This window comes from Dama dama, chromosome 13 (assembly GCF_033118175.1).
Source record: "Dama dama isolate Ldn47 chromosome 13, ASM3311817v1, whole genome shotgun sequence".
Classification (NCBI taxonomy): Eukaryota; Metazoa; Chordata; class Mammalia; order Artiodactyla; family Cervidae; genus Dama; species Dama dama.
Window position 1 is genome coordinate 49,678,294 of NC_083693.1, and position 19,178 is coordinate 49,697,471.

General features: G+C 39.9%; 2 protein-coding genes across 10 annotated transcripts in view; one reads left to right on the forward strand and one right to left on the reverse strand.

Moving 5' to 3' along the window:
- The window catches only part of STRN3 (striatin 3), a 98,747-nt gene extending 80,438 nt beyond the window's left edge, over window positions 1-18,309 (reverse strand). Inside the window, exon 1 of one of the 4 annotated variants that reach the window (XM_061159068.1) lies at window positions 17,774-18,309. In XM_061159068.1, the coding sequence (XP_061015051.1) occupies window positions 17,774-18,055 (282 nt within the window). In that variant the 5' untranslated portion in view covers window positions 18,056-18,309. The remainder of the gene's footprint in view (window positions 1-17,773) is intronic. The other 3 variants (XM_061159069.1, XM_061159070.1, XM_061159071.1) reach the window with 3 other exon arrangements.
- The window catches only part of AP4S1 (adaptor related protein complex 4 subunit sigma 1), a 70,627-nt gene continuing 66,534 nt past the window's right edge, over window positions 15,086-19,178 (forward strand). For 3 of the 6 annotated variants that reach the window (XR_009695438.1, XM_061159081.1, XM_061159079.1), the window contains exon 1: window positions 17,311-17,648. The gene's annotated coding sequence lies outside the window, so the exon portion shown is untranslated. Of the gene's footprint in view, window positions 17,263-17,309; window positions 17,649-19,178 lie in introns of those variants that run through there. The other 3 variants (XM_061159083.1, XM_061159082.1, XM_061159080.1) reach the window with 2 other exon arrangements.

The following is a 19,178-nucleotide window of genomic DNA, read 5'->3' on the forward strand; positions in this document are numbered from 1 at the left end:
ATCTTATCTTCTGTCACCCCCTTCTCTTCTTGCCCTCAGATCTTTCCCAGCATCAGGGTCTTTTCCAATGAGTCGGTTCTTCGAAACAGGTGGCTAAAGTATCAGAGCTTCAGCTTCAGCATCGGTCCTTCCAGCGAATATTCAGGGTTGATTTCCTTTAGGATTGACTGGTTTGATCTCCCTGCTGTTCATGGGACTCTCAAGAACGTTCTGTAGCACCACAGTTTGAGAGCATCAGTTCTTTCATGCTCAGCTTTCTTTACGGTTCAACACCCACATCCATACATGACTACTGGAAAAACCACAGCTTTGACTATACGGACCTTTGTCGGCCAAGTGATGATGTGTATTTTACCACAATAAAAAATGGGGGGTGAGGGAGTCAGTTATTTTAATATGTATTAAAGTGAAAGTTGCTCAGTCGTGTCCAACTCTTTGTGTCCCCATGGACTGACTATACAGCCCATGGAATTGTCCAGGACAGAATACTGGAGGGGGTAGCCTTTCCCTTCTCCAGGGGATCTTCCCAACCCAGGGATCGAACCCAGGTCTCCTGCATTGCAGGTGGATTCTTTACCAGTTGAGCCACAAGGGAAGATCGTGTATTAAAGGGCAGCATAGATAACATAGTTATTTTAAAAGAAAAAAAAAATTTCTTCAGAGACCGAGTTAAATAAAACAAATTTATACCAGATGTCATATATTTGTTTGTATCAGATAGCAAAACAGACACTAAAGGTTTGAGATACCGACTTAGAGAAGGGGATTTAAAAAAAAAAAAAAAAGAAAACACCTAGTTTAGAAAAGCCAATATTTACAAACAGCAGAAACAATGAAAACAGCAGCAAAGAACACAAGGGCACTACAACCAGAAAGAAATAGCATGGCTACAGGAGTAACTAAAGAAGTCAAGCACCTAAAGTTTATTTAAGGCTGGTAAACTGGAAAATGGTAAGAATCTAGGAAGAGAGACTTTTCTGGTGGTCCAGGCTTAAGAATCTGCCTTCTAATGCAGGGGATGTGGATTCAATCCCTTTTACGGGAAAATAAGATCCCACATGTCATGGAGCAACTAAGTCTGTGTGCAACATAACTAAGGAGAAGCTTGCGCACTGCAACTAAGATTCAGCACAGCGAAAAAAAGAATCTAGGGATGACCATAACAGAAGACATAAGTAAGAAAGATTCTGGAAAGAACAAGAAGACTTGAAGAAAACTAGAGTCCAAAAAGTTCAGCAGAGATAGAATACTATCCTGCAGGTAGACTCTAAGCAAAATGCAACACAAGAACAGTAAATTATTTCCATATAGAGGAAATTTGAAAAAATGACAATAATGGACATTTGAGACTGACAGCAGTCTATATAGGAAGTTATCTGAATAACTCAGAGAACAACAACTGAGAGACCAATTACAAACAATTTAAAGATTTAAGAAAACAAACTTATGGAAAGGCCAAAGATTAAAATTACAATCAATGACTTTTAAAAACCAGTGTTAGGAAGGCCATTCTGGGAAAAAATGGAAATGAAAATGAATTTTAAGAAAAGGGCCAAGACTTCCCTGGTGGTCTGACAGATAAGAATCCTGTCAATGTGGGGGACACATTCAATCCCTGGCTTGAGAAAATCCTACATGATGCTGCCGGACAACGAGACCCATGGGCCACAACCATTGAGACTGCTCTGTAGAGCCCACAAGCCACAACTACTGAGCCTGCACACTCTGGAGCTCGTTCTTTGCAATAAGAAGTCATTGTTATGAAAAGTTCTCACACCACAACTAGAGAAAGTCTATGCAACAATGAAGACCCAGCACAGACAAAAATAAGTAAGAAAATGCCTTTCCAATTTCAAAATATTGGACTGAAAAATATTAGTTGAAGAAAATATCTCAGAAAAAAGACCAAAATGAGAAATTCAGGAAAACAGAAGAAAAACTTTAAATCAGTAGGTCCATCATCAATTGAACAAAAAAATCATCCTAAGGACTGGACTGCAATAACCCTTCTCAAAAAGAGTACTAAGTACTACCTCCCCTAATGGGGTGTTTGAAACATCTGGGGTCATTTCTAGTTGTCCTCAAAACTAGTGGGTTATTTTGGCATTTAGTTCCTGGGAGCCAGAGTGCTCAACGCCCCCCACAGCCCAATACAGCCCAACACAAAAATGGTACTACCTAAATGCCCATGAGAAATACTGGACTATGGAGCAAAAGAAAATTCTCTCAATGCCTGACATGGTATCTATTTTCATAAAATTTATCACCACCAGTACAAACAAAAGATACCTAGAAAAATTCAAATAACACATACAAGTAAAAAAAAGGACCAAGAATCTGAACAGAGACTTCTCTGGTGGTCCAGCGGCTTAGACTCTGCACTCCCAATGCACAGGGCCCAGGCTCCACCCCTGGTCAGGAAACTAGATCCCGTGTGATGCAACTCAAGATTCCACGTGCCCCAACTAAAAGAGCATTCATGCTACAATGGAGACTGAAGATTCTGCATGCCACAACTAAGACCTGGAGCAATCAAGTAAACGAATGCTTCCAAAAAAAATAAACAAAAAGCCAGAATCTGAACAGCATGAGACTCTTCAAAAGCTATACTGAAAAGTTCAAAGACAAGAGAAATGTCTTCGAAATGTTGACGGAAACTTCTTTCCAATCAAACTACCAATCAAGTATGAAAATAAAACAAATTTTTTTTTTCTTTAAAAGATACAAATCCCTAAAATTTACCTCCTGTGCAACTTTTCTCAAGAAACAACCAGATAACATATTTCAGCCAACTAAAGGACTAAATAAGCCAAACAGGAGGCAGAAAGGGAGCCAATATAAAAAGGGGTGGGTGGAAGGGTGGTGGTGGTGCAGGGGATTCCCGTTTATGAAAAGGGCAGAAGTTTCAGAACAGTAACTATACACAAAAGTCTAGATCAGAGCAAGGAGAATGACAGTTCTGAAATAAGTTCTCCCCATTCCAATTCCTCCACAAAAAGAGGCAGAACTAACAGACAATGTGATGTGCTGGAGTCTGAAAACCCTGACAGATTAGTAAAAGCTTTTAGAAAAATAGCAATAGGTACATAGGAAACTAAGCAAATTTTAAAAAAGGGGTGGAGGGCAAGTAACTCCAAGAAAAACAGAAACTTTACAGAAAAGAAACAGGACTCATAGTACACTTTTTTATCCACAAAGTATACATAAATTATTATAGTTGACTCATTATTTGTATGGTCATAATAACATGAATTGATGCTTTTGAACTGTGATGTTGGGGAAGACTCTTGAGAGTCCCTTGGACTGCAAGGAGATCCAACCAGTCCATCCTAAAGGAGATCAGTCCTGGGTGTTCATTGGAAGGACTGATGCTGAAGCTGAAACTCCAATACTTTGGCCACCTCATGTGAAGAGTTGACTCACTGGAAAAGACCCTGATGCTGGGAGGGATTGGGGGCAGGAGGAGAAGGGGACGACAGAGGATGAGATGGCTGGATGGCATCACTGACTCAATGGACATGAGTTTGGGTATACTCCGTGAGCTGGTGATGGACAGGGAGGCCTGGCGTGCTGCATTCCATGGGGTCGCAAAGAGTCGGACATGAATGAGCAACTGAACTGAATAACATAAAAGTTAATGATTTAACTACCTTTATTACCTATATTGAAATATAGTAAAAGGAGACGTGAGAAGTGTGATAAACCCTCACAGCATATACAGGGTTAGGTCCTTTATCCATGGACTCAGACATCCACTGGGGGTCTTGGAATGTACCTTCGGCTGATAAAAGGGGACTACTATAGAGAAAAAGTTCTGAAAAGATATACACCCCAAAGCAGTGTTGTTCCTAGAAAACTAAGATTACAAAAAAAGTCACTATATTTGACATTTCTGTAGCCTTTACTTTCATGTATTACTTTAACAATAACTAAGAATTAAAAACTAATGTAAAAAATTTACAAAATAAAAGCAACTATGTGCAACCACACAACAAAAATTCAAAACATCATAAAATAAGATCTTCATGAATAAATAATGGTATTTGTTAAGCTTTTAAAGCAATCAATCAAAATGGGGAAAAGATAACTCATTATAAGTACCAAGTTCAACTCGCTGTTTCATGATAAAAGTACCCTTCAACAGTGTCTGTGTCTCCCTCTCTTCCTCTCCTCTCTTTACACATATGCATAAATAAACAATTCATTTCTGAAATATCTGTTTCAATAAAAGAAAATACCTACTTTATAATGTTTGCTGGGCCTTTTTTTTTTTTTTTTTAAATAAGGAAAACAGAAAAGTTGCCAATAATCCTATGACCCAAAGATCACAAAGGTTATTTTAAAACATTTGTACTGGGTTGTTCAAAATATTTTTTAACATAGCTGATTTCACACATAACATGGACCTCTGCTTTTTAGCTTATCATAAACACTGTCTAGTCATTAAACATTCTTCATAAAAATCATTCACTATTTTTAAGAGAAAATAGTAACCCCCACTCCCATGCATTAATCCCAAGCACAGATTCATTTTAACTGAAGTTGTGATCTCTCTTACACTCTATTTCCCACAAGGGGGAGACAGAATTTTTTTAAAAATACCTTATATAAAGGTATTCTGAATACCTTATAATAAAAAACCAAGTTTGGTTTCATTCCACTATCAAATGAGGAGATAAGGGAAGAGTAATCATTTACTACTGGTGTTATCTCTATCTGGTGGGCTTTTTTCCGTATTACGTACTACAAAAATTACAATTCAGTTTCTCATATCTAACAACTTAAGTGGAATGTCCTCAACAACTTCATTCAATTTAACAAACATTTAGCAAACACCTATTATGAGGCTTCCCTGGTGGCTCAGTGGTAAAGAATCCCTCTGCAATGCAGAAGACACAGGTTCAGTCCCTGGGTGTGGAAGATCCCCTGAAGAAGGAAATGGCAACCCCCTTGGATCGCATATTCTTGCCTGGGAAATCCCATGAACAGAGGAGCCTGATGGGGTATAGTCCATGGTGTTCCAAGAGTTAGACACAACTTAGCAACGAAACCACAACCACTACCACCATTATGTGCCAGACCCTTTACTGTCACATTAGGGATATATGAGTTTTTTAAAAAAAAGTTTACAATCAATCTTAAAGAGGAAGAGGAGTATTTTTAAAATTACAAGTTACAGTAAATATTAAGAACAAAATGACCAGGGTATGGTGATATATGCAAAGTATAAAGATGTGTAATTATATACTTTTTAGAATCTCAACTGCACCCCACCCTTTTTTAATAAAAGCTTACACAAGTCTGATCTACTTTTTAAAACTCTGGGGAATGTATACTATCTATGGTGAAACAGATCACCAGCCCAGGTGGGATGCACGAGACAAGTGCTCCGGCCTGGTGCACTGGGAAGACCCAGAGGAATCGGGTGGAGAGGGAGGTGGGAGGGGGGATCGGGATTGGGAATACATGTAAATCCATGGCTGATTCATATCAATGTATGACAAAACCCACTGGAAAAAAATAATAATAATAAAAAAAAAAAAAAAAAAAAAACTCTGGGGAAAAAACCAACAAAGGTTAATTTAGGCCGCTCTGAAATAGTTTTATTGTCTGAGACAACTGTTGGTGGCATATTATCACACCCATCCATTGTTTCTCTATCACTGTGTTTACTTCTCTTCTCATCCACCCATCCCTTTTTTCCTATTTCATCTTTCTTTGTTTTGTCTTTCTCACTTATTTCCTCAGGACTTCAGTAACAGACTTACAGCTTAAATAGAACTGGTTAATTAATGGCTTTCACAGCTAAAACATTTGTGATCCCTAACTTAAAATTCAGACTTAAATGCAAGCCATGAAACAACAAAGCATCATACAAAATTTAATTTAAATATTACAACACAAAAAAGCAACATAACAGAGTTTATTTTGAGGCAGAAAGCTGGTTGCTCACACATTTAAGAACACAGTGCAGGGACACCCCTGGTGGCCTGGGGGACAGGGCTCAATCCTTAGTCGGGGAACTAGATCCCACACGACACAACTAAGACCCACACAGCCAAATAAATAAATAAATACTAAAAACAAACCAACAACAACAACAAAAAAAAACAGATACAAATGTTTTCTGAAATTTCAATACAACCATTCAACAATAGTGAGGTAGTTAAATCAACTATGGCATGTACACAATGTAGACTACTATGCAGCTGCTTTTAAAAAAAAAAAATTGAGAATGTTCTCCACTAACAGACTTCAAATTCCAGGAAATGTTAAATGAAAATGCAAAGTGAAAAACAGGTATATAGTTTATGAACTGTTCTATCAGAAACAGAAGAAAATCAGTATACCTATTTGTTTACATCTATCTGACACAGAAACTGGAGGCAGGACTTCCCTGGTGGGCTAGTGGTTAAGAATTCGCCTGACAATGCAGGAGATATGAGTTCGACTCCCGATCTAGGAAGATTCCACCTGCTGTGGAGCAACGAGGCCTTTTCAACACAACTGAGTCCACCATCCAAAGCCCACAAGCTGAAGCTACTGAGACCAGGAGCAGCAACTACTGAAGACCACGTGCCTAGAACCCGTGCGCTGCAACAAGAGAAGCCACTGCAATGAGAAGCTTGCATACCACAATGAAGAGTAGCCCCCACTCACAACTAGAGAAAGCCCTCACAGCAACAAAGACCCAGCACAGCCAAAAATAAGTAAATAAAAAAAATTTTTTTAAAGAAAAAAATACACTGGAAGGATACATACAGTACTAATAAAAGTGGTTACGAATGCAGAACTAAGGGTGGACAGGCTCATGGTACATACAAGATTTAATTTTTGAACCATGTACTAACCAAAAAAAAAAAAAAAAGAGTCCGAAAAAGGTTTAAAAACTTTTACAAAGTCTAAAGATGATCCAAAATTTCACTACGCATTTATAGTTGCTCAGTTACATACAGCCTTTTAAATCTTGTGACACTGAGCCTACTCATTTAGTCATTTGTTTACAGTTCTTTACTGCTGAGGTAGCCCCAGAGTACCTTAAGCTGGTACTTAAGATGGTACCTTAGTACCTTAAGATGGCAAACATACTGGTCAAAAGCAACTCAACAGCACCTGGATTCATTACCTGTTTACTGTTTTTATGTTGAACAAGTCATTTAAACCCTTGCCCATGTTTCCTTCTAAAACAGAAATACTTGTTACCTATGATTTAGGGAGGGCATAAAAATTAGAATGATTCCCAACATACAGAAAACACTCTGGTGGTCCTCTGGCTAAGCCTCCATCCTCCCAATGCAGAGCGCCCAAGTTCTATGTCTGGTCAGGGAACTAGACTCCACACACTGAAACTAAGAGTTTGCACTCACAACTAAGACTTGGTGCAGCCAAATAAAAATAAATAAAAAATTTTGAAAACGTTAACGGGTGTTATTCTTAAACAGTTCTGTTATGGACACAAACTGCTTTCATCTATGTAATCAACCACCACAGTATTTCAAATGAATCCAACAAAAACTTGAGGCATACTCAAAACCCAGTAAGTTCTTGTTAACAAGAAGTTTCAATGTACTGGAAAGCAGGAAGTGAAAATTTAAAAAAATACAACAATGTAAACATACACAGTGCAAGCCACTGTGAGTGCAGAGAAGGGGTGATAAATTGCTCAGTTAACCTATCAGTAGAACGAATGACAATCTTAAAGGGAAAGAGGTTAGAGAACTGAGTTCTACCAAATCCTTAAGTGACTTTTATCATGCAGGTTCCCAGATCTGGCTGAGTATCACAATCACCAGCTATACATTTTAAAAACATAGATTCCACCTCCAGATTGCTGAATCACAATGACCAGCGAACGACTGTGAGAATCTGTATCATGATTATTAACTAGGTGTTGGAAACACCACAGATCTTACTCACTTAAAATTAGAGACTCCTATTTTATCTTCAGATAAAATAAATTTAATCACTGCCTTTGGTAGCTTCACTGGAAGGACAAGTAAAGGGAAGGTGATATTATAATTACTCATTCATTTAAATTATGTCATTAAAGCATCTTTTAAGATAAATACATGTTATAAGTAATGACTACCACTTACTGAACAATTACTCATAAATGATTGGAAACAATGCCCAATACCATTCCATCCCATGAATGTCAAGAGGAAGAGATACAGACAATTCAATTTTTAAAAAGGCAAAAGCTCTGAACAGATACCTCACCAAAGACAACATACAGATGGCAAATTAGGTGCTCAACACCATACGCCATTAGGGGAATTTCAAATTAAAACAAGGTATCACTACACACCTATTAGAATAGCTAAAATTCAAAACACTGACATCAAATGCTGACGAAATATGGAGCAACAAAAACTGTCCATCAGTGATATACAAAACAGGTAAAGCCACTTTGGAAAACTGGCAGTTTCTTAAAAAAACAAAACATACTCTTACCATACACTGGAGCAATCAAGCTCCTTGCTATATACCTAAATTATGAGTAAATGTCGATGTGCAATTACTCATAATTGCCAAAACTTAGAAGCAATGAAGATGTCCTTCAATAAGGTTAGGAGACAAATAATCTGTGGTACAAATGTACAATGAAATATTAATTCAGCACTAAAAAGATCAGGCCACAAAAACACAATTATGGAAGAACCTTAAATGCACACCACCAAGTCAAAGAAGTCCATGTGAAAAAACTACATACTGTATGATTCTGATTACATGATCTTTTGGAAAAGGCAAAACTACGGAAGACAGCTAAAAAGAGCACCAGTCACAACTTCCCCGGCAGTTCAGTGGTCGACGCTCCACACTTCTACTGCGGGGGGCACAGGTTCAATCCCGGGTTGGGGAACTGAGAATCCACATGTTGTGCAGTGCAACCAAAACCAAACAACAAAACAAAAATAAAAATAGCAGTATTTGTCACGCATTTGGGTTAGTGAGGAAGGAATAGGTAGAGCATAGTGGATTTTTAGGGCAGTGAAAAATCACTGTTTACCATCAAAGTGGATGCATGTGATTATATATTTGGCAAGTCCCAAAGAATACACAGGACAGAAAATGAACCCTAATGTAAACTACGGACTTTAGTTGATAATGCTGGGTCAGCGTTGGTTCATCAATTTTAACAAACGTACCACACCAGTGGAGCTTCTAATGTAAGGGGACGTTTTGCTGGGCAAGGCGTTATATGGAAACTGTACTTTCAGCTAAAGTTTGCTATAAAGCCAAAATTGCCCTAAAAACTAAAGTCTAAACAAAAAACAAAAAAAACAAAAGTCTAAACAACTAAACAAAATTGCTCTAAAAACTATAAGAGAGAAAGAAAACACAACTTGCAAAAAAAAATTAAAAGACATTTTGTAAAAAAAATTTTTTTTAATAACAGAAATATATTTCAAAGTTGAAAAAAAGCAACAGGGGCCCTGGAATCCTCGTGCATTGCTGGTGGGAAAGTAAAATGAGGCAGTCACATTGGAAAACATTTTGGCAGGTTCCTCAAAAAAGTTGAACATGACCTAGCAATTCCATTCCTAGGTATATAATAGGACTGAAAACATACACTCACACAAAAACTTGTGCATATATGTTAGTAAAAAGTGTAACAGAAACACTCAAATATCCACCAACTGACAGACAAAATGTAGTATGTATCCATACAATAGAATATTATTCAGCCATAATAAGAAATAAAGTACTGTACTGTTATCTGCTACACATGGTTGAACCTTGAAAACATTTAAGTGAAAGAATCTATTCACAAGCTATATACTGTGTGATCCCGTTTATATACAATGTCCAAAATAGGCAAATCCTTGAGATATAAAGATGACTCTTATAGAGACAGAAATTAGTGATTGCCAAAGGAAAGGGGGAATTGGGACCAATTGCTAACAGGGACTAACTGCTAAACTAGGTTCATTTGCACATGAGAAAAATGTGAGATTACAGAGTGATGATGAGGACACAACTTAGTCACAGACTAAAAACCACAGAACGGAGTCAATCTTCTGTATCCACAGGTTCTGCATCCATAGTAGATTCAACCAACTGTGCATGGAATATAGTCAGGAAAAAAAAAAAACCTTCAGAAAGTTCCAAAAATCAAAACTTAAATTTGCAACAAGAGGCAACTATTTACATTGTATTTACAACTACTTACATTGTATTAGGTATTATAAGTAATTTAGAAATAATTTAAAGTATAGGAAGCATATGCAAATACACTATTTTTTATAAAGGACTTCAGAATCCAGAGATAGAGGGGCAAGGCGGGTGGGGGAGTCCTGGAACCAATGACTTCACAGATACTGAGGGACAAGTGTGAATTATATCACAATTTCGTTATTTCAGAAAAACTTAGGGTGGCTCTAATGGATGAATGTTCCCAAGTTACTTAACATCAACAGCTGACATCAGGAAAGATGTTTTGTGCTTTCTGAGAGAAGACCTCATCACCACCTGTGAAGTATTCTCATCCTCCAACACCACCCCAAAGAAGAAAATAAGCCAGTTTGGATCAAGCCCCTATATCCAACTAACTAAATTACAGGGGAAAACAAACAGGACAATAGAATGTGTTAAACTGTATTAGGGAAGCATGCAGCAAAACACAGGCTCTGGGAATCTTTACAGGACCAAAGACTGATTTCTTCAACAGGAAGTAGCAAGGAAAAGGAAGAAAGATGGAGGGGGCGGTTCCAATCACAATGTGTTATTTGGACACTGATTCAAACAAACTGTTCAAAGATAAGTGTGAAAACCAGGATTCAAACAGCAGGTATTTGATAGTATTAAGAAATTACTCATTTTTCTTAATAATTTGGTGATGCAACTACAACAATTCTCTTTTAAAGTCCTTCTCTTTTAGATATATACTGAAATATGCATGGATGAAATTGTGTATTTCTGGGATATGCTTTGAAATCATTTGGGATAGGGTAGTGGACAGAAGTATAAGTAAAATAAGAATAGTCATGAGTTGTTACTGAGTGATGAGTGGCAAGTTTATGGGTGGTCACAGATAACTATATATATGTTTTTTGGTATTTATTTTTCACTGTGCTGGGTCTTCATTGCTTTGTTCCGGCTTTCTCTACTGGTGAATGGGGGCACCTCTTCGTTGCAGAGCTTCTGGGCTTCTTATTGTGGTGGTTTCTCTTGTTCCAGAGCATGGACTTTAGGAGCGAGGGCTTCAGTGGTTGTGGTGCACAGGCTCAATTGCTCTGCAGCACGGCTGAACCTTCCCAGACCAGGGATTGAACCCACGTTCGTTGCATTGGCAGGCAGTCTTATCCACTGCACCACTAGGGAAGTCCTGATAACTATGATATTTTTGAATATGTTTAAAACTCTCCATCATCTTTAAAAATTAAAGCGAGAGTATATGTAATACAATCATACTTACAATATAAAGGATAAACTCTTAAGAGAGGAGCATATATGGAGGAAAAGTGCTAGATTTCTTCAGAGAAATCACGCAGGAGGAACACCCTAAACTAAAACAACGGTAGTGAAGGAATTATAAGCATGGATTAAATCAGGGTTATTTCCTCAGGTCAGTGGTTAGGCGTCAAAGATATTAAAAGCCAAAAAAATTTGTTTTTTAACTAGAAAACGCTCCAAAGCTTTCAGTCTATATGCAAAGGAGACTACTTCCAAAAAATTAACAATCACTGAATTAAAATATATGTATTAGGCTATTGAGACTATCTATATAAGATAGTCCCTTGAATCACTATAATCAAGTTCACACATCCAATGAAGATCTTTCCTGTTTCAGAGCTTCTTCTAATGCTGTTGCTTTCCTCTGAAATACCTATGGTTAGGTACTCATACTTGAGATCTACAAGTATCCATATCCCCACAGAAGCTTCACAAAAATTAAATGAGTTATGGGTACATCATACAAAATGCTGGGCTGGATGACTCACAAGCTGGAGTCAAGATTGCGGGGAGAAATATCAACAACCTCAGATATGCAGATGAGCAGATGATACCACTTTAAAGGCAGAAAGTGAAGAACTAAAGAGTCTCTTGATAAAAGTGAAAGAGGAGAGTGAAAAAGTTGGCTTAAAACTCAACATTCAAAAAATGAAGATCATGGCATCTGGCCATATCACTTCATGGCAAATAGATGGGGAAAAAATGGAAACAGTGACAAATTTCATATTGCCACAATCAATGCGGACAGTGACTGCAGCCATGAAATTAAAAGACGCTTGCTCCCTGAAGAAAAGCTATGACAAACCTGGACAGCATATTAAAAAGCAGAGATATCACGCTGCCAACAAAGGTCCATACAGTGAAAGCTATGGTTTTTCCAGTAGTCATGTATGGATGTGAGAGTTGGACCATAAGGAAGGCTGAGCACTGAAGAATTGATGCTTTCCAACTGTGGTGCTGGAGAAAACTTGAGAGTCCCTTGGACAGCAAGGAGATCAAACCAGGCAATCCTAAAGGGAATCAACACTGAATATTCTCTGTAAGGACTAATGCTGAAGCTGAAGCTCCCATACTTCAGCCACCTGATACAAAGAGCTGACTCACTGGAAAAAACGCTGATACTGGGAAAGATTGAGGACAAGAGAAGAAGTGGGGAACAGAATGAAATGGCTGGATGGCATCACTGACTCAATGGACCTGAGTTTGAGCAAACCCTGGGAGATAGTGAAGGACACAGAAGCCTGGCGTGCTGCAGTTCATGGGGTTGCAAAGTCGGACACGACTTAGTGACTAAACAATAAAGTGTGTATTAACTTAAAATAATTCTTGGCATATAAAAACTGCTCAATAATTGCTTAGTGAAACCTCACTATCTACAGAGGTTTCCCATTACTATTTATTTTCTCAACATCCTGTTAATTTCTGATTTATCACATTTTATTATATCTAGAGTACAATCTCCAACAACAGCAAGTTCCTTGTTTCATACATCACTATATATCCAGTACATAGCACAAAGTAACACTCAAATATATTCACTGAATAATCATACTAGAATCAATAAACCCAAAGACTCAACGTTTTTAGAAGAACCTACCTATCTCTTTAGTATCTACCAATGAGAAGGATGATAATAAACATTAACGAAAACAGGGAATAAAGGAGAATGATCAAGTTAAGTGTGCCTCGGTGGGGGAAGAGGCAGGCATTTGAGATGAAATGAATGGATGTATTGAATCTGAAGCAGAAAATTTAAACAAAGTTAAGAAACATTTCTGAGACATCTGAAAGTCAAAGACACAGTAGTGACTAGCAGCATGGCTTCCAGAGGCAGCCTGCCGAGGTTTCAATTCTAGCTCTGCTACTCGTAGGTTACTTCACCTCTGGGCCCAACAGCCTAGCATCAAACTAAACAAAATACCAGCAACAAAAGAAACCAACTGTGCCAAACTCATTGGGTTTTTAGGATTTAAGGACTAAATGCTGAAGCACTGGAATAACACGTAGCAAAAACAAGCAAGCAAACAACAACAACAAAAACCCACTGTGTATTTCAGAATTTATAGTAAAAATAAAAAGAACCAGAAGCCCAGGTAACAATAACTGAAACTAAAGTAGAAGAAACATATGAAGAAAGATGATAAGTAGATCAAAAGGAAAATAAGGGATTACAGAGTAGAGGCCAAAGAAAAGGATTTTGAGGAAGAACTGTCAACAGCAGAACGTGTTGGTGAAGTACTTATAATCTGTTAAGAAGGCAGCAAGATTTGGCAATTTGAAGGTCAACCACCAACAGAAAAAAATGTCCTATTAAGCTCAGTTAGGAGTAATGAGACAATAGAGCAAAAAGATTATACAGGATTAAAAAGTAAATGGAGAAAAGAATTACATATTAATGGCCCCCAGACTTTTTGTTGCCAAGATTTAAAAAACAGGGAGAATATGACATAAGATTATGGACTCCTAATTCTATCAAATAATTTTTTTTTCTGTCACCATCATTTGAAATAGAAAACTGCATAACAGCAAGACTTTATGAAGGCTAAAACTCTCAATATAAGAGAGTATTTTAATGAAAAATCTCTATATTGTTATTTTTTTGTAATTTCATAGTAGATTCACAAAAATCTTGTAATAAAAAAGGAACAGGATTTACAAATCATTATTCTAGACTATCCGAAGGAAACTCTGACAATAATAGATTAGAAGGGAAACACTGCCCCCAATTCAAAAGGAAGAAATCAAGTTATGTCTGAGAGAAATATCTCCTATTAACTTAGGATCTTTAGGTGGCAATATCTGTCTAGTTATGACAAATCTGTATGCCAGAGTATGCAAACACAAATGCTAAAAGTTTACATTTGCTGGAGAATGAGTAATTTGAGAATACAAACACCAGGACTATATTTTCTACCTATCACTTGTGTCATATTTTTATAGTTGGCCAACAAGCATTTTATACATAATTAGTGCATTTATAACACTAACTACAGAAAAAAAATCAGGACATATTTGCCATGTATATAAACTAGACCTACCCATGTCACAGGGGCTCAATAAAACTTTTTCGAAACATACTGAAACAGTGGTGTATGTTGTTGTTTAGTTGCTTAGTCATGTGTGACTCTTTGTAACCCCATGGACAGTTTCCCACCAGGCTCCTCTGTCCATGGGATTTCCCAGGCAAGAATACTGGAGTAGATTGCTATTTCCTTCTCCAGATGATCTTCCCCACCCAGGGATTGAACCCACATCTCTATAATAAACTGTAAGTCAGATTCTACTTCTACAAAAAATATCAAGACAATAACAGCGGTTTCAAGAGTGGTGCGAAGACCAAAGGCTTTGGATTCAGATGAACCCAGGTTCAAATCTGAGCTGCAATACTTATAGATGGCAAACAGTTACTTACATTGTTGAAGTGTGTCTCCTTATCTGTAAAACAGGAATGATATCGACCTCATCAGTTTAAAATACTGATGAAAGGGCAGTCCCATTCTACATAATGCAACTGGCTAAATCCTACAAATAGTCCATTTTTTTTCCAAGTCCTAGGCCAATTCAATCCAAATCTCTGGAAGATGAAACAGAGGCCTGTATATAAGGGGGTTGGTTGGGGGGGGGGTGGGGATTACCAGTGATTATCAGCAGCACTCTCACCTAGAAATCACTGTCCTGGAGCCTTATTAACATAACAAAGTTTTTACCTGAATCCCAGGTAAGGAACTCTCACAAAAATAAGAGTTTTAAGACATTCTTTGGTTTAGTTCCAATCTTCTAAAAAGGACCTTTATCCAAAATTCCTTTTACAGAAAAGAGAACCATACTGCAAAGTTCTGGTTTAAAAATCTTTCCAAAAATAAATGAATATATAAAAACCTTTCCAAAGCCAGGAAAAATATAATCCACACTGAAATTTTACATCAAAAGCAAGCATACCTTAGCCTCTTTGCAGTCATTATTGACTAGCTTTAGTACTAAACACTTGAAGTAATGTAGAGATGAACGGTATACAAGGCTGTATACCAAATGATATGCAAGTTCTCTTACTTCTATGTTACCTTTCTCAGAATTAAGTCTAAGTTTACAGTTTAAATCTATTCATGCTTCACTTAAACTCTCCCAATAGATTTTTCATACATGTTAGAATGTACATCTCACAAGCATTCTTACTAAAGACTTTAGACATGTAAAACAAATTCAATATTCTAAATTAACTAAGTAGCCCAATAAAACATTATAGAGAAATATATAGAACAAAAACACACAATCATGAACATTTTGTTCCAAAAGAATCAGTGTGAAATAATAAAAATTCCTAGGGGGAAAAAAAAAATCAAGAGTCTAGATAAACACCGTAGAACTTCTTCAAAGTAAACAAAAAGAATGGCTATATCTGAACTAACGTGCCAACAGTAGATAGACTGAAAGCAAGCAAGCAAAACGAATTTTCCTTAAAAGACTTCTGTCAAGAGGAGAATTAGAAGGCAAACCAAAAGCTAAGGTAAACAATATAGATCTCAAGTTGCATAGATTTTACTAATTCAGACACAAGTAAGACATTTTGTGAAGCTTACCAATGACTAATGCATTTACTAACTTAGAAAGTTTTTAAAGTTTTTCCACAACAGTACAAAGATTATAAACACTGTATTAGGGACTGGTGAAGTATTATTTAGTGAGCCTAGGCATCAATGCATTTGTAAATGCAGTTTTCAAAAATAAATGCCTCACACTGAATATTAAGTTTGCACATGGTGTAATATAAAGTTGTTCATCAACAGAACTCTGTAAGTCCCAGATACTTTAAAGCAGAGCACACACAAAAGTAACAACACTTTTGACATGTTATATTTTTAAAAGCCCAATAGTATACCAAAGCACTAAAACACTGAATTGCCAACCTGATAAAGTGAATTCACTTTTTTTTTAAATTCACTTTCTGATAAAGTGTCAAAATATTTGCTTTTTTACTTTTTAAAAGTTTGATTTTCCCCACTTTGTAGAGACAAAAAGTCGACTGGTTCAATATCAAACTGAAGATGTATGTGTTTGTTTGAGGACAACTCTTTTAAGCTAATCCAATCTTCTTTCAACACTACATTTCCCTAATCATTCACCCCAGACATATACAGCATGTGTATCAGCGAACAATACCACATACACTCTAAATATACAGCAGCGTGAAGAACAGGTGCAGCACTATTTAGATGCATGCTTTTTTCCTTCTAAGCCTAAATTTGCCTTGGAAAGTGATTTTAAAATAAACACAAACATCCGAAAGAGTTGAACAATCCTTGTAAAAAGATGGAGCTCTTCCGAAATCCAAGACATAAGCCCTTAAACTACCAACATCTTCCAAAAGTTAGGTGAACCAGTATCTCAAGTTTCACCTTAAGACCGAGTCCGGCTCAATTATGAAGGATCCTAAGGATATTTAACTCTGCTTCCTGTGTGCGAGCTGGTAATATGAAACAAATACGTTTTACTCCAAGCTAACATTAAATCTTTTCTCAATCGTTTCCTGAAGACGGCACAGATAGTCTGGTTTGGCTTTTTGTGTGTAAAGACGGGAATGGAGGAGGGGAAGGCCTGGTGAAGGGTACTCTAAAAGAAAAAGTCAGTCCAGAGCAGCGTTGATGAGTCAGTCACTGAGGTCGAACTCAAACGGAATCGAAGTGAATAAGGCAGCATCCCAGGTAAAAAGGTACTTAAAAGTTGGCGGCAGGAAATGAAAACTTCACAGGTCAGCCGCAAGCCATTGTACGCGGCAGCAGCCCTGGAAAGAAGCGTGGCTGTCAAAGAGTAAGGGCTCCCAACTCCGGGGGAGGGGGGCAGTCACGCCAAATCGGAAACAGGGGGGTGATCCGGGGAAAGGTGGCAAAATCCCCAACCCAGTCCCTCTCCTCGGGTTCTCCATCTTAAGAGGCACAAACAGGAGCCAGCGCAGTGCCCGATAGCCCCACGCCGGATTCTCCCACAGAGAGGAACTCGGCCCCAAGCCCCGGAGGCCCGCGCAGAACGCCTCCGGAGGAGCCCCCGCAGACGCCATACTAAAAGCCAAAATGGCTGCCCCAAGGAAGCCCGCACCGCGCAGCCAGTGAGGTCTGGGTAACAAGCTTCTGCGGGAAAGGGGGCGGGGGGGTCTAGGAAGAGCCGTCTCCAGAACCATCGCCCCCCGAGCCGCACAGGTAGGTTCCTCTCTGTCTCCCAAGGCCTCGAGCTCCGAATAAGGAGAGTCCCGGCCCCACCCCCCCACCCCCGGCCGGGAACCCCGCCGCCGCAGCCGTCCCGCATACCGAGCCCAGCGAGGTACCTGTAGTTCGGCCCGCTCCACCTCCCAGTGCGCCCGCTCCATCTCGAACCGAGCCCACTCGTGCTGGATGTAGTGCAGGATCCCTGGGATAGTGTACTGCTGCGGCCGGGACAGCTCCGGGCCTGCCGCGGGAGCCGCTCCCTCGGCGGCCGGAGAACCCCCGCCGCCCGCCGCTCCATTCCCCCCTGGCGAAAGGCTCATGTTCCCCCCGGGTCCTTGCTGCTGCCGTGGAGGGGCCGCCATCGCCGGGCCGCCACCACCGCCTCCGGCGAGCTCGTCCATTGTGTGTGGGGCCCCGGCCGGGGCGCAGGGCGAGACGCCGACGGCTGGGGGAAGGGCCGGAGACGGTGGCCCCGCGCTAGCGGCGGGGCGGACGCCGGCAAAGAGAGGGGCAGGGAGGGGGTCGTTGCTGTATGCCTGCCGTGGGTCAGAGCAGGGAGCTGCCGGCCGCCGCCATTACAGTCCCTCCTCCATCTGCCCGTCTCACTCACTCACTTTAGGGGAAGGGGGGGCCGCGGCGGGAGTGGGAAGCGGGGGCAGGGTTGGGAAGGGGATAGACGTAGGGCCGCCGCTCCCGCGCAGCATGCTGGGTAGAGAACGCCGATGCCGCCGCTCGCCTAGTAGCCAAATAGAGTCCGGCCTCACCCTACGCAGGCGTACTGAGGAAGCAGTCGGCCTGCCGTTAGAGGCGGGGAGAGAACTCGGCCCCGCCCCTAGGCCCGCCCCCAGGCTTGCTGGAGGTGTCTGGTGGCCGGGACCGGATTGTGGGCCACCGACTCCGACATTTGGGAGTGAATCGGTTTCTGCCGTCCCAGAAGTGGGTTGCCCTCGCTCAGTCAACCCACTCAGCGCCGTTTCCCACTCAAGAGTCTCAGCGGCGCTCCTGCCTTTGGAGTTGGGTTTTAACCTGAGGGGTCCCTCTAGCCGGCCGCAGCCGGTCCCGGATTCCTGACGTTTCTTTTGCATTCCTTGCGTGTTTCTGGCAGTCCCAGAGGATCGGGCCTCTTTCTCTGCTTGTCACCCGCTCTTTCTCTGGTTTCCTAGCACCAGTCAGGTCCCGGGGCTTTGGGGACGTTCTCTTTTGACAAATAGCTCAGATCCTCCTCAGATCAAGTGAAGACTGATTCCTTGTCTCCGGGCTCTGGTTGCAAAGTCTCTGCTCCCAGTCGCAAGTTGCAACCTGTACCACTTTGCCTCCCTGTTTTCCAGTTCTGGGCTGCGTTGTATTTGGGGCGTTTGAGAGAGGAGCAGGAGCGATTGTTTTCATTTTTCTCTTGGGAGAAGGGAAGGTGAAAAACTTGGGGTCTTGATAGTGGGTAGAGGAAGAAAGAAAACTTCAAGGAGGCTGATTAACAGACGTTTTAGAAGTGGATGGGCTCACAGATACTGCCATTCATAGCAGAAT